This window comes from Podarcis liolepis (genome assembly GCF_965112155.1).
Source record: "Podarcis liolepis genome assembly, chromosome: 16".
Classification (NCBI taxonomy): Eukaryota; Metazoa; Chordata; class Lepidosauria; order Squamata; family Lacertidae; genus Podarcis; species Podarcis liolepis.
In genome coordinates, this window is record NC_139567.1 from 24,665,565 (window position 1) to 24,691,782 (window position 26,218).

The 26,218-nt window shown below is 46.1% G+C and overlaps 2 protein-coding genes and 1 long non-coding RNA gene across 3 annotated transcripts in view; 1 reads left to right on the plus strand and 2 right to left on the minus strand.

Moving 5' to 3' along the window:
- LOC310695342 overlaps positions 1–26,218 on the minus strand; it is a 362,862-nt gene that overhangs the window by 22,680 nt on the left and 313,964 nt on the right. The gene's annotated exons all lie outside the window — the stretch shown is intronic.
- VPS26B (VPS26 retromer complex component B) lies at positions 144–20,422 on the minus strand. Its single transcript, XM_083479402.1, has 6 exons — positions 19,014–20,422; positions 12,087–12,243; positions 10,699–10,863; positions 9,114–9,289; positions 8,211–8,353; positions 144–5,812 (listed from the first exon to the last, which is right to left on the minus strand). Exons 1-6 carry the CDS (start codon positions 19,234–19,236, stop codon positions 5,666–5,668), a joined length of 1,011 nt encoding a protein of 336 aa, XP_083335528.1. The 5' UTR covers positions 19,237–20,422; the 3' UTR covers positions 144–5,665.
- Positions 20,450–26,218, plus strand: part of NCAPD3 (non-SMC condensin II complex subunit D3) — a 43,609-nt gene continuing 37,840 nt past the window's right edge. Inside the window, exons 1-3 of the mRNA XM_083479164.1 lie at positions 20,450–20,666; positions 24,598–24,752; positions 25,830–25,992. Of these exons, the coding sequence (XP_083335290.1) occupies positions 20,606–20,666; positions 24,598–24,752; positions 25,830–25,992 (379 nt within the window). The 5' untranslated portion in view covers positions 20,450–20,605. The remainder of the gene's footprint in view (positions 20,667–24,597; positions 24,753–25,829; positions 25,993–26,218) is intronic.

A 26,218-nucleotide genomic window follows, 5' to 3' on the forward strand; every position in this document is an offset into this window, starting at 1 on the left:
ACCCACAGGCATGGGTGCAAGGCTGGAAATGGAGACTCACAGGAAACCTTGGATTTACTCTCCCACCCCACTTTTGTGGTTTTTTTTATCATTTTTAGATGAATAGAAATACCACACAACCCAAGAAAAATAGCTTGACGCTCAACCTTTGAAAGCCTAGAATGGCTTCTTTTTTAATTGGGAGAACAACCTCTCATCATTTAAAAATACAACCATTTAAAAGACAATGAATTAAGAAACATGTAAACAATGCAGAGGCTTAAATTTACAAGTTGCCCAGCTTAATTCAGTACCTGTGGATTCCCCACCTACCCATCCCTGCCAGAGCAGGGCAGTCAGATCCTCGTGGGTGGTCTTTGCTTGGGATTTTTTTTCCTTCTCTTGTGTCTCACACTGGAGATGAACGTTAAACATGGCTTTTTCCAGGGATGGCTAGGTGCAAAATGGGTATGGACCGTACTCTAGAAGGCTTAGTAAAAACTGAACCAGGGTGTATGATGTACCTTACAAATACACTGGCGGTTCTATGCTGCACAGCCCCAACTGCCTGCATAAAATTATGCAAATCAGCAAACTACTTTGCATAATTTAACCCACCCCCCCAGTTTTAAATAATGTACTACTCCTAGTCATGGGGAGATGAGCACTTGTGCCTTGGCTGAAAAAAATACTGGATATTGTCTAACTAGCACAAAATTTCAGGCTTTTACAACGGGGACTCCTTCCTCACACTCCCTGTTTGTTTTGGGGCACTACTGGAGATGTGGGAAAGGGGGAAGGAAGCCCCCCTGCACAAGCAGAATTCTTTGTGCAGGGGGGCCATGTTATTCGGCACTACTTTGGAAACAACCCTTTATTTGGCCCACCCTCTGGCTGCTGTGATCTCACCAGGGACTAGTAGCACAGCTGGAAGCATAACTCTTCAACCATTCAACACGAGAACCATTTGTCCTGTCATAGGCTTTTTCTTTTCGGAATGAAAACTTATGGTTGTCGAGAAACTTGGTTCTCCAACTGTTACATCTTGTGATTTGTGCTTCCATGATAATGTGGGGCATATATTGCTCTGGACCCTTGGCCTGGAAAACAAAGAACACACACACACACACACACACACACACACACGGCTCTTGAGATCTAATGCAAAGTTCTTTCAAGTACCCCCTCATGCAGTTGGTACGGGTCACAAAATGCTGTGGTCCAATAAAGAGCAAGCAGATCCAGACAGCAGCCTGAATGCTAAAAAGCTTCAAAACCACTAACCTATATCCAATGCCAGCACATATTATATGGCTTTACAAAACTAAGAATTCATCGCCACCTGTGGAGGAGGTTTGTCTTTTAGGTCCGAACAGCCACCAGCCATTATGTGCAGCTGGAAAACATTTACACTCCTCACTTTACATCTTCAAACAGGGAGAAACCTATTGACTAAGTATCCCCTAAATAGGCAGAAAACAGCCTCGCAGCAGGAATCACCCGACAGCAGGCCAGGAATGATCACCAGAAGCTGGTTAAAAACTATGAAGATGGTTTCACTGCTGTTCCGGCACAGCAAAGGAGCTGTTGCACACAAGAATGAGGGGTGGCATAAACTTGGGAGCAGCACCCAGCCTGCTTTGTGGTGAGAACCAAAGCATCATCTCTCCCCTTTGCGGACCCAACACATTTGGTGTTTTGTTTCAGCCTGGTTTCTTCTTGGTCAACTGGCATCCTTGGCCTTCATATGTGAGATGCCAGTTCTTCACCACTTAATGTAGGACTCCCAAGCTCTGGGAGAGGGAACCTTTGGTCCTCCAGACATTGATGGAAGGAGTTCAGCAACATCTGGGGGGAGCCACAGGTTCTCTGCCAATGTATTTGTCTGATTCTAAAACCTTCAAGCATTAGCAACAAAAAAACTTGAGAAGGGGGGAATGTCCCCATTCATTGACAGCTGTCAAGAGCATTGGTTTCCTGTCTCTGTGACGTTAAGAGAATCGGCTTTGAAATCTTTGCTCCAACATGTGATCCACTGGTGGGGGTATGGGTGTGGCTTGTAGCTCAGATAGCCAACTTTGTTTCCTCCAGATATTTTGGACTTTAGCTCCCATCATCCTTATTGGCCATGCTGGCTAGGGGAGATGGGAAATAAAAAGTTTAGCCACACCCAGAGGGCACCAAATTAGTTATCCTAGGCATACAGCTTTCATTCCCAATCTGTCCAAATGGGGGTTAATAGTGACCTATCTCATAAAGGTGTTGTCAGAATAAAGATAAAAATGTTATTTGCATGGATCCCACTAGTTAGTACCAGATTCTGTATCTCTGCAATATAAAAAATTCTAAGGATGTCATCATGCTACAGTTCTCTTGGCTACAGCCAGATGGTGATGAAAATGACAGTGTGACAAGCTGCTCAGAAAAAAGGGGGGGGACTGGAGGGTGGAGATTCCAGCAGCCTAGGCAAAGTGAGCGAACCAGAAAATGGATACATAGGCAGCGGGTGGCACAGATGAACCATGGAGAGGAGGGATTTTTTTTGGTGATGTGTAAAGGGAGGGGAGGAAGGTTGGCAGGTGAAGTGAGCAAGGGCACAGCCCCTGTTTAAAAATACATTTGCAGCGGTATTCTTCAGAATACAACTGCCAGAGAATATGGTTTTATGCTCAAGCAGGACTGCAAGATCTACCTACACTTTACAGAAGGCATTGTATTCTCTCCCCACCCCCGCAAGCAACACGCAATCCTTGAACTCTTCCTACGTGGGTCGCAAAGCAACAGGGAGAAAAAAGCTTTCCAATAATGGCCGGCTTGGCTGTGCCCCTCCAGATGTTGCTGAACTCCAGCTCCCATCAGCCCCAGCTAGCATGACCAACAGTAAAGGATGTTGTGATTTAGAGTCCCGACATCATTTGGAAGGGCACAGGTTCCCACTGCTTAGGGACTCTAACCCCCATAAACCCCGCTCAGCATGGTCAAGAGTTAGGGATGATGGCAGTTGTAGTCCAGAAACATCTGGAGGGCTTCAGATTCCTCATCCCTCATGTAAAGGCTGGATTATCCAGAGAACTGTATTTCCAAATAGGTGGGGGTGTTTTCAATTCAAACATGACAGGGGGGTTGATCCAGATGACCCTTCCAACTTTACAGTTCTTTAATTCTATGGAAGAAAAGTAGTTCTGCATAAGGACAACTGAGAAAACTGAAATACGTACCCTGCACCAATTTTGCAAATTTAAGACAATTCTGTGCAATTTATTCTGCAAGCTGTTAAAAAAAATGCACTTTAATCACTTTGATACAGGGAAAGACACATGCAGGCCACCAGAAATTTTATTCAAGTAGCCCCTCTGCCTTCTGAAATTTCATCAGGCATAGCCTACACATTTTTAGCCATCACATGCACACAAGCAGCCCACGTGTCTCTTTCCTAAAATAAAAGCTGACAATTGTCATGTCCTCTGGTGCTTTTACAGCGATCTGGTAGAATCTCTGCATAGATATATCCTACTGATTAAGAAACGGAATGAAGGTGTGGGTGTCTTAAAAACAAAACGTTTGCTTGGTCCCAGGAATCTGCTAGAACTGCAAGTAGGTTTCATTTTTGTGGAGGCAGCAGCTGTGGTGCTCAAGTTTCTAGTTCTCATTGATTCACGGTAGGGAAATAAAGAGGAGAGAAGCTTAAAAGAAACATTCCTAAAAGTGCTGATGTCAGAAGGCAAATCAGAGAAATATTTATGCTATTAAATTACAAGTAAATGTTTTGTTTTAGAGGGAGAGCAACTCAACCAACAAATTTCTGAATATTTTGAGGTGACATTCAGTCTTACGCCCACCTCTACAGCAGAAAGTGCATATTTATCACAAAATGGGCTTGGAGGGAAGAAAGTGACTGTGTTAGTTCTCCTTAGTCAATCTCAACGGTGAAGACGAATAAAACCAATTCATGCTTACAGAACAAGACACATCTATTTAACGCTGTACATTTTTAGTGTTCAATTAACTTTAAGCTTATATCAGGCTTTTTCAGGGGGGTGGGGGGGTCCGGGGAGATGAAGCTTTGGCTGCAGGGTGTGTGTGGTCTTTTATACTGGGGAAAGATGTCCAAGAGCCAGGTGTCTCCAGCACACTTAGGGAAAAGCAGCCCAATTCATCAGTGCTTTCCAAATATCTAATCCTAAGGGACGCACTTTTAAACACAGCTTGCCATTCCACCTCCCCGAAGGTTCGCTTTTAGGATGTGAAAGAGTGCGGATCACCTCAGCGATCAAGGAATGTACATACAGAAGGTACCAGGTCCTTGGGGGTTTTTCCCTCACGGAACACAAGTTTGGGAATGGGCTGTGTTGATCCAACTTTTGGAATAGCAACAGAGTGCATGCGGACAGCTTGGGAAACAGGAGAATGCTATTGGGGAGGGTATGTTTTAAAGTGGGCTACCACAGAAATGGGGTGTGTGAGCTTCCCTCCCTCCCTATGTCTTTTTTTTTTTTAAGGCCCCCCAAAGTGCAGCTTTCCTCCTCGCAATCCAGTTTTCAACGAAGGAAGTCTCAACGGTACACAACTGGCTTGGTGAAAACAGTAGTGTTGTTTTTTCCAGTTCTACAAAAGAAACTCAAAAGACGGAGGGTAAAAAACAATTCCCATGCCACAATCAGCAAGTTAATTAAATTAACGAAGGGTGGGGAACCTGTGGCCCTCCAAATGTTACTGGACCACAATGTCCATCAACCCTGCCCCTTATCGATACTGCCTCGGGCTGATAAGGAGTTGGAATCTAATGACATAAGGATGGCCAGGCTACCAGGAGCCCCCTGCACCAACCTAGCCAAAGAGGCTCCCTGTCACCTCTCTGCGCGATTTACCAGACACACCTCTCCAGTCAGTCATTCAAATCACAGCCAGTGCAGATCTTCCTATGCCTGCCTTCTGAGGAGGCTGTCCACTGTGTGCGTCTGCAAGAGATGCTGTTCTGTGCCTGCTTCTAAGCAGGAGCCGTGCTCAGAACACAGACTCACCCAGGGACATAAGATTTACCTTAAAAAGTAAAACCATTTTGGGTGTAAGAATGAAGCGAGACTCCCAGATTTTAATTTGGGAAAGAAGTGTCCCATCAGCTTTCAGGAGTTTAAGAAACGCTGGGGAAATTTTTATTTTTTTTACACTTGAATGCTAAATGAGCCTCTCTGGTGCTACTTATGTACACACATGAATAATACCACTGAGGAAGAGAAAATGGAGCGCTCTTAAAAAAAATTTTAAAAACCCAAATGTACAGTAAAACCGATGGGGGTGTCTTTACATTTTTTGATGGGGGGGGGGGAATGCTTTTAGCATCATGTCAGAACACAGACTCACTTTTCACCAGCCACCCTTCCCTTCGCCATGCCTTCTAAAGCCACTGAACCAGCTCCCCGCCCTATCCCCAAGGAATATTTGAATGCAGAGGGAGGCAAACCTTGTCGCTGTCGCATCTGTTGGCTCCCTCCCCATTCCGTTAAGTTGCGAGTCCTCAAGGGGAAAGGAACAAAGAAAAATGAAGAAAACACACACACACAACCTGACAAGATAATTTGTGTTCGCAAGTCTCTGGTGAAAGATCCGTTCTGCGTTCTCTTTCCTCGTCGACGTCTTCAAGCCTTGACCACGGAAGCGCTTTGGAACCCCTCATCCCGCAACCCCATCACTGCCGGCCGTTGTTCTCTGAAGGCTGGCTGGGCGTTCTGCTCTCTGTCTGGGAAGACGTGCCTTCGAACCGCTGAGAGGCAATGGCAGCTTGGTGGGACATGCTCTTTCTCACAATGTCACCTTTGCGCCATAACACCACCTCCTGCTCCCGCAAAAGGAGAGATGGGATTGTATTATTAATGGGCTGGTACCCCGGGTATGTGCCACGCATCAGACCAAAGGTTCTGTCTAGAACTGCAGTTTGTTAAGGGTGCCAAGAGTTGTTAGAAGACCCCTCTTCTTCCCAGAGAGCGACAATTCCCAGAGTCCCCTGGGAAGAGGGGATGAATTCCCTTCCTAGAGAAGCCAGACTGGATCCCTCCTTGTTGTCCTTCTGCTGGCAGGTGAACACTGTTTAATTTGGGCAGGCTTTTGGGAGCTGTTTTGTTAAGGACTTTCAAATAGTGCTGCACTGTTTTTCCTATCTGTACTTTAATAGATCTGTTTTAATTTTATTATAGTTTAATTACTTTTTTTGAAATAGATTGCTCGCCTCTTCTTCCCTTTGGCAAATGACTGTTCTGTTGAAATGGTGACAAGATCGCACTGGCCTATTTATTCTGAATGTTTGTATGCGATGCCAATAAAGGTTTGAGAATGATAATGATGATGATGAGTTACTTTTTAACTATTACATGCTATATGTTTTCAGTCTTCTGTATTTTATCTGGGTAAAAGGCAGGATATAAATAAATTTAATAATATAGTCAAACCACTCTTGAGAATTGTAGCTCAGTGATGGGGAGAGGGGTCTCCTAACAACTCAGCACCCTAAGCTACAGTTCTGAGGATTCTGGCAAGTGGGGAGGAGAGCAACCACGAAAATCTAAAGAGGTATGATATCATTTTAACTGCATAGTGCGGATGGGGCCTGAGTATTGTCCCTGGTGACAGGTAGCAAGTCTCCAGGAGTACAAGCAGGGGGCATTCCCAGCCCTACTGGAGAGGCTGGGGACTGAACCTGGGACCTTCCACACGCCAAGTACATAGTCTGCCACTGAGCTACATCCCTTCCTTGTCAAAGTTATTCACATGCATGTGTCCGTTTTCCCCGAAATACAGGCAATGGCACCGTGTGTTTAAGTGAAACAGTGCATATTATAAACACCATCATAAAAGCCTGCATAACACCTCATTCCATCCCTTTTCGTGACATTTTCAGGTTAGTTTAGGACAGGGGTCTGCAACCTTTAAGACAAAAAGAGCCACTTGGACCTGTTTCCGAAGGGGAAAAAAACTGGGAGCCGCAAAACCATTGCAACATTTAAAACAAATATATCTCCGGAGCCGCGATCTGACAGCGGGCGGTAAAGTGACGTCGGGACGGTGCGTGACTAACGCACGCACCGCCCCCATGCGACGTCACAGCCAGTACAGCGCCCACCACAGTGGGGAGTGTCGGGGCGCACAATGCACCTCCTCCCCTCGCTAGTATCCGCCCCGGAGCCGTGGCAAAGGTGTAAAAGAGCCACATGCGGCTCCGGAGCCGCGGGTTGCAGACCCCTGGTTTAGGATGAGGCACATGTGCGCAATCACACACATATAGTGGTACCTCTGGTTAAGAACTTAATTCGTTCTGGAGGTCCGTTCTTAATCCGAAACTTTAGCTAATGGAGCCTCCTGCTGCCGCTGCACGATTTCTGTTCTCATCATGAAGCAAAGTACCGTATTTTTTGCACCATAACACTCACTTTTTTCCTCCTAGAAAGTAAGGGGAAATGTCTGTGCGTGTTATGGAGCGAATGCCTGCGGGTGGCGGGGGGGATCTGCTGCAGTCGTGAGCAGAGGATCCATGGTTCCCCTTCCTTCCCTCCTCCGTGGTTACAAAGCATGGATCCACATGGATCCTCAGGATTTTTGCATTGGGCTACTCCAAACTCACTGTCAGATCACATGCCTGTGGCCACAGCATGAACCACAAAAATCATATATCCACTATTTCGTTTAGAATATTTTTTTTCTTGTTTTCCTCCTCTAAAAACTACGTGCGTGTTATGGTCTGGTGCGTGTTATAGAGCGAAAAATACGGTACTTAACCTGAGGTACTATTTCTGGGTTAGCGGAGTCTGTAACCTGAAGCATTTTTAACCTGAAGTGTCTGTAACCTGAGGTACCACTGTATTGGATGTGCCTAAAATGGGCGCTGCCTGTGCACACAACACCCTCAGGATCCAGGCAACAGTATCACAAAAGGTGTCACTGTAGGGTGTGTGTGTGTGTGTGTGTGTGTTTGAGAGAGAGAAAGAGAGAGAGACTCAGTTCTTGGCCTAAACCGGGGCTGGAGAATTCATGAACTCCCATCAGCCCCCACCAGCATAGCCAAAGGTCAGGGATTGATAAATTGCAATCTGGAAACATCTGGAGGATTACCGGTTCCGCATCTCCTAACTATGCAGCAAAGGGGAGACGAAGGCCCCACTGTCTGCGTCGAACTTCCCATAGCAGGCCTGCCCGCTTGGGACCTCAGGCAGCTGTCCCGGTAGGGCCCCACGCCACCTCACCTGCTGTTTAAAATAGCGCCGCTCCTCCTCGTCAATCAGCACGAGGTTGAGATAGTAGCGCACCGAGAACTTCTTATTGATGTCCCTCATGGTCGGCGTCAGTTCGTAGCCAGCCAGGAAGAGCCTGATGGGGATGGACTCCCCTGCAAAGGAGGCCAAAAAAAGCAAAACAAATTTTCCAAGCTGGAACACACTTATAACAGCAAAGCGTAAGATGAACAGAACTTCCCACTGGTTTTGTTTTCGTGTTTCCACTGGAGCAAGAGAAATGGTGCAACAAATAGGTGGACTGGGCAGGGATACAGTACCTGCAGCCTTTGAGGCATTGCTGGGCTACAACGCCCATCAGCCCCAGCCAGTAGGGCTAATAGTGAGCGATGACAGGCACAGTATCCAGGAACATCTGGAAGCCACGCCTAGTGTTGGGTTCAGAGCAAGGAGACCAGAGTTCCGGTCCTTGTTCAGCTACCAAGGCCAAAGTGTGAAATTGAGGGGCCGTTACCCATTTCGATCTGTACAAATTCCCCAAATCCCCGTTTTGATATGCTCTTATAGCACAGTTTTAATGCTGCATTTTTGTGTTCTTGTGATGCTTTAAGTAAATAAATGTGCAAAAAAAGTCGGTGGGGGAAGAGGAATTTAAAAGAGTGCTGTGAAGAGAGGCTGCAGCTCAGTGGTACAACTCATGCCTTTTTTAGCATGAGATGCCAGGTTAACCACCTGAAACCCCCAGCTGGGAATGACCTTTAGTACAGGGATGATGCACTAACAAATGTTGCTGGGACTACAACTGCTGTCATTCCTCACCATTGGCTATGCTGGCTGGGAGCAAAATATCCGGAAGCCACCAGGTTGGGGGGGGATGGCTGCCTTGGGGCGTCCTTCCAAGGAATCCCTCCTTACCTCTGACAGGTGCCCCATCCATGATCTCATATTTAGCTATTGTATCGTTTTCATGGTAAACATTAGGGCCGGTCCCCGTGGTCTCCCTCTTGATGATGTCGATCTCCATGTGCTTGATCTTGATCCGCACTAGGAGGAAGTAGATCTTCCCAACGATCACGTCTTTTAAATGGTACCTGGGGAGAGCCAGAAATCAGCAGAGGAAGTACAGCCATACCTCGTTACGTTTGCTTCATGTTACGTTTTTTCAGGCTGTGTCCCGTGGCAACCCGGAAGTACCAGAAAGGGTTATTCTGGGTTTCACCGCTTGTGGTTGCGCAGAAGCGCTAAATCGTGCTTCGTGCATGCGCAGATACGGCGCTTCAAGTTGTGGGCTTTTCATGTTGCGAACAGGCCTCCAGAATGGGTGCCGATCGCAACCAGAGGTACCACTGTAGACTCAACAAATCAGTAACAACCTTTAAACAACAAAATAGAATGACAGGTCCCCCCAGATGTTGGGACTCTAGGGCCAGGTGATATATCGTCCAAAACTAGTTTCAAGTCCATATTATGCTGTTGCAGGCATCCCCAAACTCTGCCCTCCAAATGTTTTGGGACTACAACTCCCATCATCCCTAGCTAACAGGACCAGTGGTCAAGGATGATGGGAATTGTAGTCCCAAAACATGTGGAGGGCCAAGGTTGAGGAAGCCTGTGCTATTGGTTTCATAAGTTTTGCCCTGGCAATATACTGGGACTCATGATGTGTGTTTGTGTGCTATGCAAAAATCACAATGTGGGAAAAACTGTGAAGCCAGCCAATGCCTCTACCTCCATCCTTATTTCAGACACTGTGATATAATAGCAAGCCTATCACGGTGTTTAGCTGGTGATATATCATGAGGTTGAAAACCAGCTCCATCCTTATTTCAGACATTGTGATATATCATTAGATCACAATGCTTAGCTGGCGATATATCACAAAGCTGAAAATCAGGTAACACCCAGCTATACTGTTCGTCTCTACATAGCTCCATCCTTATTTAGCTGATGACATATTGCAATGTTGAAAACCAGCTATCTCCCAGCCCTGTTGGACTTCTTTCTCTCGTAAGTTCCAGCCAGGTCAAGGACAGATGTGGGGAACACTTGTCCCTTCAGATGTTGCTGGTCTACAAACTGGTTCCCCAAAGCCGGTCTACACTGATTGGTAATGGCTTTCCAAGGTTTCCCAGGCCTACCAGGACATCCAAGGGATTGAACCTGCAACCTTCTGCATGGATACTACAACCAAGCTATTGCCATTCTTTAAGGAAAGTGTGGGGGACCTTGGGCTCTCCCAATGTTGCTGAGCCCAGCGAGCATGGCCAAAGTTGATGGGAGTGGTCACTCAGCAACCTCCTGAGGGCCTAAGGTTTCCCCCTGCACCTCTTTTAAGGGATTGCCTGCCACTCAACCAAGAAGACCATCCATGGGAGAAGAAGAGCACAAGGACAAAGTCACAATCTCCAAGGGACGTCTCCCTAGTCACTTGGCTACATCCCCGTATAAAAACCTCAAATACCCAACTCATTCAGTAGGAAGCCTTTGTGGAACAACTTACTTGGATTTATTGTACTCAAACTCAATATGCAGGCAATCTTCAATGCCCACCTCCATCTTGATGGAGGAATTAAGTTCTGGGTACGTGCTAAGCGTATGTACAACAATGTCCATCTCCTTCACCACGTCGTTCAGTCTGCGGCTCACGGTGGCCCGGAGGAAATACCTGCAAAAAAAGAAAGACCCAATTGTGGTAGCAAGTCTCTCAACAGCCTGAGGATTCATGTCTATTAAGCATCTGCAATAGATACTTAAATGCACCTTTCTTTTCATTTTGGATGCTATGATTTTTTAAAACTGCATTCAGATTTTCTAGTTGCTTGATCTTACTGACAATAAGTGGCCTTGAATAGAAAGGTGGGATATGAATGCTTTAAAGAAAGAAAATGCAATTTTCACTTACACACACACACACACACACACACACACACACAGCCTTCAGCCAAAAAGGCTCCCATAGCAGCTTATACACTAATACACTAATCAATCTCACAACCCTACGGAGAAAATCACAGTGGAGTGGGTGCAGTTATGTCATGCAAAGGGAAGTCCTTGCATGAATAGGACAACTTGGAAATAGCTGGAGGTTTCAGTGGACTAAACAATTTTTTTAAAAAAATTGGTTTGGTTCTACATACCAAAATACATACAAACTCTGGGAGACTGCGGTCAAATACAGCTATCATTCATGAGTTAAGATCATACTGTAAGTCCTCCCAGGCTTGGCTAGATCACCTCCCTCTCCTTGGGAGGAAGGGGTTGGCAAAGCCTTTGCCACGACCCCTCACCATGGAAGGAAGTCAAATTCCCTCCTTTGTCCGCTCTCTTTTCCATGATGTAACCAGTGAGGAAGAATATCTAGGGAAGCAATGCATGACTGAGACCTTGAATCTGTAAGTAAAGCATTTAAACTTACTTAACAGCGCGTCGTTTGCTCATTGTAAGAGGGGTAGAAAAAGGTCAGCTGTTGTGTGCAGCCGAATGGGATAAAAAATGTTTAACAACCTATATTCCTAATGCTATACTGCTGTTGATTTTTGTGAGTTTAATACTCTGCTACTGGGACTCTTCATGTACAAGTCTCGCATGCTGAATCCAGGCACTGAGACATTTTTTTTTGTTTTGTTTACCCACACGCGTAAGTCCACAGAGATTCATATTTTTAATTCCACCACAGTACCTTTATTTCAGACAACCAAAGCCTTTATCTCCCCAATCTGACAGCTCCAGATGTTCTGGAATCCAACTCCCACCAGTCCCAGCCAGTGAAGCTCTGGGGAGTTGTCTTCCAAAACACCTGCCAGGCACCAGGTAGAAGGAGGTCAATTTCTTAGTGGCATTGCTGCTGAGAAAACTGGGAAAGGCTGGAGGAGCGGAGATGGAGCTCACCTCAGCTTCACGTTCTGCCCCGTGTAGGATTCGTACGGTTTCTCCACGTGTGTGAATTCAAAGTCAAAGGTCTGTGACTGGGTGAACTCTCCGGGGCGGGCCAAGTCCTTCACAAGTGACACGAATTCATGGTGGTTCCCTCGATCGTAATATAGCTCTAGAAGTGAAAGATTCTTGGTGAAGCAAGGCTATTTGTGGCCTCATTCTAGAAGCCTCCAGGTGAAGTGCAAGAAAATAGGAAAGGAACATTAAGGCAGAAGGTAGCCCTGCATCAACTGGTAGATCTCTGACTGACTGGCAGTAGATTAGCAAGGATTTATGGCTCCCAATTGTTTAACAATAGAAGCAATAAAACGAATCCTTCTTGCCATAAATTATGCTGCTGAAGAAGAAGAAAGAAGCAGCTTGGGCTAACCAACGGCAGATTTTTGTGTGTGAAGCCGGTGAGCTCTGTTATTTTCTGGTACCCAAAACAAATTACTGAGGTCAGAATTCTTTAGCTCTAGGCGCAAGGCTTTTTTGGCCAAGCACTGGTTGCTGGATCTAGGGGTTCCAGTAAAAAGTAGAAGCCTGAAGTCAGCCCACCCCTGCAGTAAAGTATATCAAAGCACCAGCAAAAAAAAGCTAACTATTTAAATGGATGCAGCTAATCAACAAGAAAAAATAAGTATCAATGCAGGCCCAATCACATAGAGATCAAAACCTTAAGACTAATAACCTTCACATTAAAAAATAATCTCTAAAAGTTGTTTTAGAAGTCCTGGAAGAATCTATTTCCTTCGTGCTGAAAAAAATTAGGTGCCAGGTGAGTCTATACAAATAGTGTTCCATAAATAGAGAAGGACCCTGAAAAGACCCTCTCTCTTATTGCCACTGTCTGTGCTTCAGAAATGAGGAGGGCACCAGCAGATTATTTTAGGGCCCAGGAAGATCCACAAGGAAAAAGCAGTTCCAAAAGCCAATAGGTTCTCAAGTTGTTTAGGGCTTTCACCTGCATTGTCATGACAGCCTTCCCTCAAGCAGTGATGCGGACAAAATCTTCTGGCATGGAATTTTTAAAGAAAACTTTCCAATGCAATATTTTTCTTATGCAAAGCTTACCAGTTTTAGAAACATGTTGTTTCATAAAAAATCAATTAGTAGCACGATGAATAACTACAATACAAGTCAAATTGGATACAACTAGTCAAATCTAAATTCAAAGCTGCAATTAACTTTTTAAAACGTCTTCTCCCTAAGATTTATGCACACAACTATTCCAGCACATGAAAATAAAAATGTTACGCAGTTTTCAGTGCCTTCACTTTATTTCTTAAAATTGAAGTAACAGGCGACGTGTATGCCATTTTGTTGTCAAGTCTTGAAATGTTTGCAAGCGTTCCAATAAAAGTAATTTTCAAGTAATACTCTGAATTGTTTGCATACATTTAAACCACACAAAGCACAATTTATTGAACTTGCTTTTCCTAATCAAATTGTTTCAGTTCAACTACTCTTAGCTGTTGCAAAAACTTTTCAGATGTTTACTGAGGATGTAAAATTAGCACATCGTCATTTTTTTAAAAAAAGCTTTGTGTACTACAGATGTGGGGAACCACTGACCCTCCAATTCTTGCTGAACTGCAGCTCCCATCACCCCTGCCCACTGACCATGCTTGCTGGGGCTGCAGTTTGGCAACATCTGGAGGGCCAAAGGTTTAAAACATCGGCTCTACTACGCTCACAGGGCTATTCTACACATGCCAACTCAGAAGAAAACCCCATTGAGTTCAATGGTACTGTGCACCCAGGAAGCGAGTGTAGGATTGCTGCCTAACAGTGCAATCCTATGCCTACTGAATTAGTCAGCTCCTGCTGAAGGACCAACCAGTGATGGACTAAACAGTAACTGGATTTGAAAAAGCAGGTACCAATCTGGTGCCTTGTAAAAAGGTACGGACAGATTAATAGGAAACTGCGTTAAGCCAGGTCAGACTATTTCTCCCCCTAGTTCAGTACTGGTTGAGTGGATCCAGCAGATAAACAGCATCACCCGCTAGTCAATCAGTCTCTCTCTCTCTCTCCCTCTCCTTCCTTACTTGAGTTATTGGGGATTGAACCTGGGACCTTTTGCTTGCAAAGCATGAGCCACTGATCTGCAGTCCTTCCCCAAACAGCCACCCTCCCTTGTCATATTACTGTTGCTCCTGCCATGCCTTTAATATGTCTAGATACCACACCTGGAAGGATGAATTAGAATTGAACTGAGGTCTTCTGCCATTCAGGTTCCTTCTAATAAGCAGAGGCAGGAAAAAGAGGTTGACAGAGTATATCTGGGGAAGGCGGGAGGTTCTTCCCACAAGCCCTGGCTCAGGGAACAGTGAGAGCTGACCACATGGAACAAGGGAATCAAAATAGAAAGCCCAATTTTTTTCCCCCTCCAACGTAATAAATAGGCACTTGGGATGTCGTCCGGCTTCTCAGACTGCAAAAACGACTAGGAGGCGTGGATGCACCACACAGAGAGAACCGAAAGCGGGTACAGAATTACATTTCATGTAATCTGGAAAGGCAGGCAAAGGAGCCGGCCAACAACGAATTCACGAAGCCTAATGAGTTTGCCAGAAATCAACCTCAATTTGCTACTCCATTCACTTAGATCAGTTTTGGAGACTGCAGGGGGAGGTGAGAAGGGGCTGGGGGAACACTGAACACGCAGCGGATCCTTCACACAACCACAGCCGACCCCTGTCTCTTCAACATGCCAGTTTGGTGTTCCAAACACTCCCGGATATTTGGGATTCTCAAGTTTATTTTTCCTGCATGCGCAGATTTTGTGATGCAAGTGTTGCCCACAGAGTGCAATGTTAAGAATGTCTATGCCAAGTACATGTATTCAGTTTGGGTTTCCTTGCACTGACAAGGAGGTGGGCCAGGGTATACCGTATTTTTCGCTCTATAGGATGCACCCCACCAGAGGACGCACCTTGTTTTACAGGGGGAGAACAAGAAAAAAAATTCTCCCCCTCTCTGCGCAGCGCCCCTTCAGCGAAGCGGCAGGAGAAACAGAGCCCCTTCCATTTCTCCTCCCGCTTAGCTGAAGGGGTGCTGCGCCTTGGCTGAAGGGGCATTTACCATTCAGCAAAAGGAACCCGAAGGCTCCGGAGCGCAGCGGGAGCTCCTGCAGCGCTCCGGAGGCTTCAGGCGGCTATCTGGAGAGCGAAAGCCACGTGAAGCCTCCGGAGCGTGGCAGGAGCGCTCCCACTGCGCTTTGGAGGCTTCGCGTTGCTATCGCTGAAGCCAAGGACCCTGCATTCGCTCCATATGACGCACACACATTTCCCCTTAATTTTTGGAGGGGAAAATGTGCGTCTTATAGAGCGAAAAATACGGTACACTTTCTCGACACCTGCATCACAATCAAATGTGATGCCTGTGGCCATTTCCAGGTCAACATCGTTAGGTGCCTGGGTTGTGCTGGTAAAGAACCATGTGGGTTCATATATGAAAGCAGGGCTTTTTCTCAGCTGGAACTTGACGGAATAGCACTGTATTAAAGGGTAACATGAGCATCAACCTGAAGGGCAATGGATGCGTGGGCAGGCGATCAAATCCCAGATAGGAAAATAAGGGATAAGAAAAAGCAGATTAACTGCAACTTACATTTTAGAGGAAGCCTAGATTCAGGGTCAGGAGTTTCCAGGGAGCTGTGACTATCATGAAGGAACCCTGCACTTCTGAATTTACCACACTACTGCTAATAACTTAAGGTGCCTAAAGAGATTGTTGTTAACAGTTGGCCTTGTCATAAAACACTGGCTACTACTTATATTTGCATGCATGCTCAGTTTAAGTGTAGACTTGTTGTGCCCACCTATCATCATGCTTATACAGTGAGCACAAGAGACCTCTGCTGCTGTTGCTCCCCAATGACTGGTATTCAGACAGGCAGCTTGCATCCACCCACTGATCAGCCGTTGCGCAAATAAATGATAGTCAGGTAACCTTTTCCACCATTATTGGCAGAGGCAAACATCAGTATTCTCAGAAGAAAACCCCAAGTTCACTGCTGGTGAGAACAAAAACCAAAGCAGGCTGTAGCTCAGCCGTAAAGCATTTGCCTGGCATACCCAATAAGGTCCTAGGTTGAATCCTGGCACCTCCAGTTAAAAGGAGCAAGTAGCAGGAACATAAAACTAACCTGCTGAATCAGCCCAATAGCTCCTCTAGTCCAGCATCCTGCCTGCACAGTGGCTAATCAGATGTCCATGGGAAGCCTGAAAGCTGGACATTGAGTGCAACAGTACTCTGCCCACATGCAATTCCCAGCAACTGGTTTTCAAAGGAATTATGTCTCTGACAATGGAGGCAGAATACAGCCATCCTGGCTAGCAGCTGCCAACAGCCTTTTACTCCATGAATCTGCCTAATCCTCTTTCAAAGCCATCCAGGTTGGTGGCCATCACTGCCTGCTATGGGACAGGAAGGACTTTGCCTGGGATGCTGGAAAAGCAGTAACCTATTGGAGCGGACAATACAAGTCAGGACAGACTCAATGGTTAGATTCATTAGAGGGCCATGGCTCAGGGGCAAAACATCTACCTTGCAAGCAGAAGGTCCCCAGTTCAATCTCCAGGTGGGGCTGGCACCGGGAGAGACCCCTGCCTGTAACCCTGGAGGGCCACCGTCAGCCGGAGAATGCTGAGTCAGATGGACCCAGTGCTCTGACTCAGCACGAGGCTGCTTCTTAGGCTCCCACCTGAGGGCTGTCAGTGGCTGTGAGTCACAGCAGCCAGAAACACCAACTTTCTCTTTGTCTCTCTTTTTAAAGAGACAGTACAATGCAAGAAACAGATGCTGGAAATCAACATGGATGGATATGGTCCACGTGCCCCTGCCTGCTACCCTCCCCATCTACCTTGGTCAACACCAATGGAAGGATTGCAAACCACAGAGAGCACAGGTTTTCCAGGTTCGGACAAGGCAACACTAAGCCAAAGATTAGGGAACTCCAAGAGTTGTTGGACTCTCATTCCCATCAGCTCCGGCCAGCATGGGAAATGGCCAGGGATGATGGGGAGTTGCAGCCCAGCAACATCTGGAGGGCCACAGGTTCTTCACCCTCCAACTAGGCGAAATCAATGGCTGTGTTCAAAAGTAGCAATAAGAAAAATGGGAGGGGACTCCCTTGGCAATTCAGAAACACCTTCGCTTGCTTACAACATGGTGGAGCTGGATTTGACAAGGAGATGTGCCTATTATCACCACATCTTAAGAACCCAGAGCCTGTACGGTCTATCTATTAAAACAGTTCCCTTTCCCAACTATTCTTCTCCTTCAGCATATGGTATAAAGAGATATATATGCTAGTTAGGTCTGTGAGATTCTGTTCATTAGGCCTCCCTCTCTCTCTCTTTCCTTTATACTAAGGGGTATACTGCTTTGATACGAAGAGTTTCTATTCATCCATCTCGCCTAATAGCTCTAAGTAGACCTATCCAGCATGAAAATCAGCCCACTCTTCTTACCAAGAGGTATACTGACTCAGAAGAGCACAAAGAGTGCCTTATGGGATCAGGCCAATGGCCCACTGCATGCCTATGGGAATCCCAGAAGCAGGACCTGAATGCAACAGCATGATTCCTACCAACTAATATTCAGAGGATACTGCCTCTGACAGTGGAGGTACAACACGGTCATCATGGCTAGTTGCCACAGATAGCCCTACCATTCATGAATGTGTCTTGAGACCATAAACAGAAAATGTGGTGATGCTGCCAGACATCCTACACAAATCTTTTTCAACAGCCCAGTGGATTCTGAATAACACATTCAGAGGAAATTGATTTGAATTGCAGGTGGGGACCAGTACAGGCGCGTCCAATTGACACATGAAGGGAGTTGCCTGTACTGGGTAGAATATAAAATTTGGGGGGCTAAATGAAGATGACTTTATGTGAAGGTGATACAGGGTGGATAATGAATAGGGGCAACTGAACTAGAATTAAACTGATTTGGAGAAGAACCCATTGGGAAAATTAACTGGGGCAGATGACTAGAAAATGAGTTGGTTTGGGGTGATCTGCAGGTGCGTGCGCACATATTAATTGAAGAATTTATCTGGGGTTATCTGGATGGGGAATTACATTAGCTTGCCTTTTGTGACATCTTTGTGCATCTATGCATATAAACTACTCCCAGCAAATTGTTTTTACCAACCCAGACCCTGAGTCTTTTACATACTCAGCACCATCCCTGCTGTCAAGAGTCAGGGGCAGACACCCACATGTTCAAGACGTGACTACATAAGAACATAAAAAGAGCCTGCTGGATCAGGCCAATGACCCATCTAATCCAGCATCCTGTTCTCACAGCGGCCAAGCAGATACCTGTGGAACACCCTGCAAGCAGACTTTGAGCACAGCACTCTCCCTTCCTGTGGCTTTCAGCAACTGGTATTTAGAAGCATCTCTGCCTTTGACTGTGGAGGTTTATTGCTATCTAAAAAGCCACTCTTTCTCCCCACTCCACCCAAAGACCAATAAATCCAGAGTCCAAGGCCACATTCTGACCATATATTTAAACTCCTATGACACCACTTTGAATAGCCATGGCTTCCCCCAAAGAATGCTGGGAGCTGTAGTTTGTATAGGGTTCTGAGAGCCGTTGGAAGGCCCCTATCCCACTCACAGAGGTACAATTCCCAGAGTGGTTTCCCACCACTCCTTCCCAGGGGACTCTTGAGAACAGTGGCTCTGTGAGGTCTCCTAACAACTCTCAGAATCCTTAAACTACAGTTCCCATAATTGTACAGGGGGAAAACCATGACTGTTTTGGTACCATAGTTTTTAAACGTATGGTGTGAATGTGGCCCCAAATAATCCAACTGCACCAACTGATGGAGGTTTAGTTTTGCCACCATGGATGGCAAGTACCGACCGAACTTACCGATCTGCCCAATGAACTCCACCTTGATGCCCTGGTGCTCCAGCCGTTTGTTTGGGTGCTTGAGGGTGAGGATGACCCTCCCCGAAACCGTCTCACCGTCATAAAAGAGGAAATATTTCTCCTTCTTGCCCTCCTCGGTCTTATGCTCTGCCCGGCGCCTGCTCTCTGCGTCGCTCAGGACCAATTCCAGATCCGCACTCTGTCCGAACCCAAAGAAGCTCATGGTGATGTCAGCACCTCAGAGGGCTAAGGCGGTGCCGAGCAGCACAGAACGGGGCAAGCTGCACCTTGGGGTGGCTGTGCAAGCCTTGTTCTCCAGGCGGGAGTTTTCACCGATGCTGTGAAGGAGGAGCAACCTTGCCAGCCCACGATGCAATCTCGGCTTGTCTGGCCAAAAAACAGTTACCAAAGTAAGAAAAGGAAACCACAGGATCCTGGTGCATAAGGAAACCTGGGTGTGCTGGGGCAGGACTAAGGCTCTGTTGGGCAAAGGGGCTCAAAGGAGGACTATTTGGTGGGGGTGATGGAAGGAAGGGGGTAGGCAGGTGCTGTTTGGACCCAATAAGAAGAATGATAACTGATGCTCTGCAAGCTACAGCTCCGAAGGCTTGGAAAGGCTAGATCCGAGAACTGGCAGGGATCAAGGCAGCCCCAGGTTGGGGGCGCTGCTCTCTCACCTTCGGGCGCCAATGCAAGGAAGGTGGGCGTGCAAGGAGGAGAAGCGGGAAGGGGCGTTCACAGCTGGAGACGGAATGCAACGTTGCAAGCCGTGGGGGACATGGTTGGTGGTAACGGGGAAAGGGGGAGCAGCAGCTTCGGCGGGGAATGGGGAGAAGCATGCACGAAGGACTCTGCAGAAGGGGGAGCGGGAGGAGGGGGTAGGCGTGTGCAATCTACGGGCCCACTTCGCTGGGGTTTTAAAATAATAACTAAAAATAAATAAATCAATAAATAAATAAGAGAGGTGGAATGGGGAGGAGGGGTTGGAAAATCGACGGGGGCGTTGCTCCCTGGGAGGAAAGGAAAAGGTGGCGGAGGGAGGTTGCTGCAGGAAGGCCCGAGGCTCCGGAGAGCAATGCCGTGCAGCGAAATGCAACGCAGCACCGGAGCATTCACTGCACAGCCGGGCCTTTGCAAAAAATAAATAAAGGAAGAAGGATGACAGCCGCCGCCGCCGCCGCTCCGATGATGCGCTGCCTCTTCCCCGCCTTCGCCTGGGCTGCGCTCGCTGCTGGCTGCGGAGCTCGCGCCGCGTCCCGGACCAGGGGCCTCGTACTGCGCACGCGCCCTTCCCGTTTCTGGGCAAAGGGGAGGAGGGGGAGCCGAGGAGGGGAAGGCCCGCCTCTCCGTCCCTCCACCCCAGCGCGCTCACGGGGCGCATGCGCCGTCCTCCTCCTTCCGAGGTGCGCGCGGAGGCGGGGTCCGCGGCCCTTGGTGCGCCGGCGCAGTGCGAGAGGCCAGCGCCCGCCCCACGCCCTCGCGCCTCGGGGCGGCGGTGATTGGCTAACGGGGAGGGCAGGCGGTGATTGGACGGTTCGAAGGCAGCGGCGGGGGTTTAGGCTGGAGTTGCTTCGACGGAAGCGGCAGAAGCGATGGCGGCGGAGAGGCTGCTCTGCGCTTTGGAGCGGTGGGGCCTCCGTGATGTTAGCCAGGGTGAGTGCGGCGGCGTTGGGATATCGGGCGGGGTTGGGATAGGGCCCTCGAGCCCTTCATTGGTTGTGAGAGAGAGGCAGGACCCCTGGGTCCTTTCTATATACAGTAAACATATATAATGGAGCCATCAAACCTCGCCCTCCAACACTGTTTAACTTTTTAACGCCGGCAGAAAACATTTCTACTCTGCCGCGCCTATGCAGCCAATTAAGAGCACATATTTCTACAATGGTTAATCTATACCTATTGTTAACTTGCTTTATGTGGTTTTTACTCTCTGGTTTCATGTATTTTTGTAAGCTGCTTGGACTCTCTTTTTTAATGGTTTCTTTTAAATAATAAATATATACATACAGAGGGTGAGAGGCAGGACTTCTGGGTCCTTTTTATATGCACAGACACACACATATGTGCACTGTGGCAGAGGGGGAGAATCTGCTGTCGAACTCTCTGTCACAACCTTGGATTCCAGTAGAAATCAGGCATAGCTGTCTCCTAGCCGCCCAGCTTCTAGTGCACATAACTCAACTTTCAACTCTGGCTTTTGTTTTTCTAGCTACCTGTGAGTTGATGGAGGGCCACCCACCCATTTGGTGTCTGGCACGGTTTTGTTGAATGGTCACTTTAAAATGTGAAGGTTCATTATTGTTCCACAAGTTGTGTATGTCTTTAAGGGCCAGGGCAAATAACGAGACCCAGTCTTACAGCTGTGAAACATAGCAGGTGCTGCTGAATTGTATTAATCAAGCTGTGTCAGCAATTGAGTGTAGTATATAAGGGGCAGCACCTAGCTCTCCCATTACCCTGGGGGATGGGTTGGTGGTTGGGTCATGTTTGTTGTTGTTATCTTTAGTGTAAAAGGAGTTTTTGTTTTGTTATTAAAACCTTGTTAAAGTTATTTTTGAGTTCCTTGTATTGCATGGTCTCCCCAGCAAGCTCTCTGCAGCGCTACTAAACTGCAATTAGCCAACAGGTTTACCATACCCATTGAGTCAATCACCCATCCTGAGAAAAACCCCACCCCACCTTCCCGCTATACAGTGGTACCTTGCAAGACGAATGCCTCGCAAGACGGAAAACTCGCAAAACGAAAGGGTTTTTGGTTTTTTGAGTTGCTTCGCAAGACGATTTTCCCTATGGGCTTGCTTCGCAAGACGGAAACGTCTTGCAAGTTTGTTTCCTTTTTCTTAAAACCGTTAATACAGTTGCGACTTGACTTCGAGGAGCAACTCATAGCACGCGGTGTGGTAGCCTTTTTTGAGGTTTTTGAAGACTTTGGTGATTTTTTGAAGCTTTTCCAAAACTTTTCCGACACCATGCTTCGCAAGACGAAAAAACTGGCGGGACGAATTAATTTCGTCTTGCGAGGCACCACTGTATACTGTATAAGGGTCTGATGACTTCTGTTTCAGTGTATCTGAAGAAGTGTGAATGTACATGAAAGCTTATACTTGGTTGGTCTCTAAGGTGCTACTGGACTATATCTATCAACTGCCTCAGGCCAACACTGCTACCTACCTGAGCCTCTTCCTTTGTTACCTTAATGGCCCATACTTAAAGCTAGCCTTGCTGTTTCAGGAATTGAATCTGTGCTGAATCCAGGAATTGGAAGGGGTCTTGTGCATACAACCTACCCCCACCAAAATCACACCATGTGGGTGTGTGTGCACGCAAAAATGTATTCATATACTCAGGGAGTTTTGTGTGTGTTTGTATCTTCAGTAACTTGCCCTAAGACCTTAGGATGAAGGGTGGGTAATAAATCATGATGGTGGTGATGATGATAATAATTCAAACCTTCACAGACAATTAGTGACAGTTATACATAAACCACACCAATCCTGGATCTCCCTTAAAAGGTTTAAGAATTGACACGTATTTGATCTTTACTGGTAAAATGCAACATCACACCTTCACTGAATGTACACTTTATCAAGATTTAGATGAGTATAACAATTACATACAGATACTGGTGTCACTGACAGTGTCCATTTGTATAAAATGCTTGGAACCATTAACCATGTAAAAAACTCTTTATTAGAGTGCAATTAGATATTGATGCACAGCTACTAAAGCAGTATATATTATTTCTGAAAATGCAGAGGCATACAGAAGAGGTTTTAGTGATCAGCAGTGGAAAGTACCCTATCATATGGCATGCAAACTCATTCCTGGATGAAGGAGTAGCAGGTCAAAGTCCCAAGACAAAGGATATTTTAGGTTAGAGTACATGTAATTCTAGTTCAGTTACCATTTCTGTCAGGCCCTCTGAACACTGCCTGCAAATCCAGCAGTAAATAGAAATGTTGTCCTTCTAAGTGGTCATTAGAAGAGCTATTTGTTTGCTTCCTCCTTTTCCCTCCCCATCCCTTTTTCCTTTTGTGTCATCTCTTTTTGATCGTAAGTCTGTGGGCAGGAACTGTCTTGTTTTGACTGCATGCAAGCCACTGAGAATACAGTTGCCTGAAGACAAAGAAAAAATCCTCTAAATTTCTTTAAAAATAGTCTTGTGTGATGATTACTGCTAAGTATAAAATGGAAATTCCAAATAAAGCAACAAAGCAAGTATGTTGTTCTAATCTAGACAATAATTGCTTGCTTCTACAGTGTAGCTTTCATTAATCTCCAAGGGGAAAAATTTTAACGCTCCCTAGACAATCTATTCCATAACAGAAGCTTGGAATTGTTTGTGCTCTGTTAACAGCAAGAGGTATGTGAACTGCAGAACTCTACCTCTGCTCTGATTAAGGAATTTTTGGTGTGATTTGACCTGTTTCAATTGCAGTGGAGTGTTGATGTGTCATTGTGTTTCTCTGCAGATGTCTTGACAACCACCCAACAAGCATAAGGACCTCATTTCTGTTTCTGTAAATCAAAATCCCCTGATCTTGTCAGGGACTTTTGGATCCTCTGTAGGCTCACAGTTCTCACTGTGAAACAATAATCAGTGCAATTAGGTGATGCTAATATGGCAAATAGCTCTCAAAGGAGCAATCCTTGGTCTACTGAAGCAATCACTGAATGAAATGCAAGTTGAGCTACATCTTGAAATTACAAACGACAGTATTTTAACATTTGGGGTGGAAGCATCACATAGGGTGCCAAGTTATTCACCCTATTCTTTTAAATGCAGGTGGCTTCAACAGGCCCTAAAATATTGAAGGGAAACTGAACTGAACCTGGCCATTGGCTCCTATGCTTGTAATAGGGATGTTGAATGAATTGAAATCTTAAAAAGCGTGAGGATTATTGTGCCCCAGCACTGGCAATTTTTTTAATGAAACATGTTTCGATGTTTGCCCTGGAACTGCAGAAGCTGATGTGCCATAATTAGTTTTAATAAAAGGTTCTAATTTATGCTTCAACCCCCTGTTCACCACCTCAAATAAAAAGATAATAACATAGTAATGCCTGATGTTTTATTCCTGAACCTCCCAGCAAGTCAGTTGTTTGGGGGTTTTTTCCTCAGAAGGGAAATTATTTTAAAAACTTATTTCTTGATGCCTTGCATTGTGACTATAAAAAATGCATCGCGTGAATTAATATAGGGTATTATTTTCTATTTCATTCTCCACCCTTTTGCCCATTCTAATCCTTTGTTTTTCTCTTTTTGTACCAGTATGTTTGATGTTTGTCTTTTGTCTCCATTTTATAATTAATAAAGTGTCTTTTAAAAAAATCTGAATCTTCAGGAGGTTGTCATATTTTATGCCTGTGTTAGAGTTTGCATGCTGTTTTGGGCTATCTGCCTTGCTTAGTTTTACACTGTTCAAGCTGTCAGGTCTTCCCCCAAAGCTTCCTTGGATTCTAGTGAAGTAATGTGATTCCATTTTATTATGTTGTAAGATGGTCACTGCATTTTGTAACTGAGGGAAAGCTTTCTGGTCTGAAAATATCTTTATACATTTTAATAAACCTTTTTCCTCCCCAGCCTGGGTTGACACAACCTGGGAGCTAGATTTCACAGAGACTGAGCCTTTGGATTCTGAACTAGAGGCTGTGATAACGGGCAATGGTTTGGATGCCTTTTCCCAACTCTACACGGCTCTCTACCCCTTCGCTGCAGATGACCAGGAAACCGCAGAAGTAAGAAGCATGTTTGTGATGTTAGCAAAGATTGGCTTGTTTTGTTCTAATTCACTGGTGGAGGTTTTAATCCAGCATTTCCCTATTTGGTGCCCTTCAGATGTTTTGGATTGCAACTCCCAACTGCCCCAGTCAGCATGGCCCGATTGTCAGGAATGATGGGAATTGTAGTCCAAAGTGTTTGGATAGGTTTGCAAAAGATTAGCAGTTAGAGCTCTGGCAGGATAGATAACAGTTCCTGCCTCCATGAAGCCTGTTGCTTGACCATGTACAGCCTGATCCTTATTCACCCAAGCCCTTTGGAACCAGCAGAGTTAAACCAGCACTCCTAATTATATAGAATTGCAACTTTCAAGCATTCCTAATTGCATAGAATCCCAGCCTTCCATGTGATCGTCATCTGTAACATGCCCTATGTAATCCCTGAGGATTATGGCCATTCCATCAGGTGTGGGAGAGAGATTTTGCAGGACTTCAACTCCCATCAGCCCCAACTAGATTGCCAATGGTGGGGGGTGATGATGGGAGTTGTAGTCCAGCAACATTTGGAGGGCCACGGGTTCCTCGCCTGGTATAGGTGGTGATTATTTCAAGCCAGTGTTTTTTAACCAATTCCTGGGGAACTCTGGAAATCTTAGGAAGGTTAATGGGTTTCCTTGATGAGAAGACTAATGACTGGGATTATCTGAGATAGATCCTGCAAACCACTGCCACTATGGGAATGTGCAGACACAGACAAGTATTGGGAGTTTTCTAGGACGTGCTCTCAAGCGTCATGGCATGATGATGAGGCCTGATGGGCCTAGCCGGTGAGCTCAGCATGCACTGTCATGTCCCAGAATCATCTTTGGCCTGCAGGAGTTCCTCAGTAGGCCAGGAGATGTGGAAAACCTTCCTTGAAGGTCAAAAGCATGGCAACCCCTGCTCTGAACCAATCGTGCACCTGGGAAAGTTGAACCAGTAACGCTTTCTCCCTTGAAACTCAGAACATGCAGTGGGCTCCCATGTGGATATTTGATGTCATGATATGGCAGGTGTTGTGTTTCTTCTTGTCAGATTTTTTTCCTTTTGTTTCAGAGTGCCTGGACCCTGTTTGTGGAGAACAATATCTGCCACAATGCCTTTGTCGCCGTTTTGTATCACTTTGTCCAAGAGGCCCAGAGTAAAAAGGCCAATTTTCATCAGCGGTTGTATGCTCTTCATGCTGCTGGATTATACTTCTTATTGGTTGAAATTCCAGGTAAGCAGGAGAGATGCTTGGATAACACTTTTGCCAGTCCTTTGCACAGTCGCCCTGCATGTTTGTAACTGGATATAAGCCTGATGGGTATCAATGAGGCTATGCTAAATCAGGCCAGTAAATAAGCAATCTCCTGGCTGCCTGTGGTGACAAGAGAATTAATTCCAGGCAATCAGATTTTCCACCCTTAATGGACCAAAAACAATTGAGCTGGGTATATGTGGGG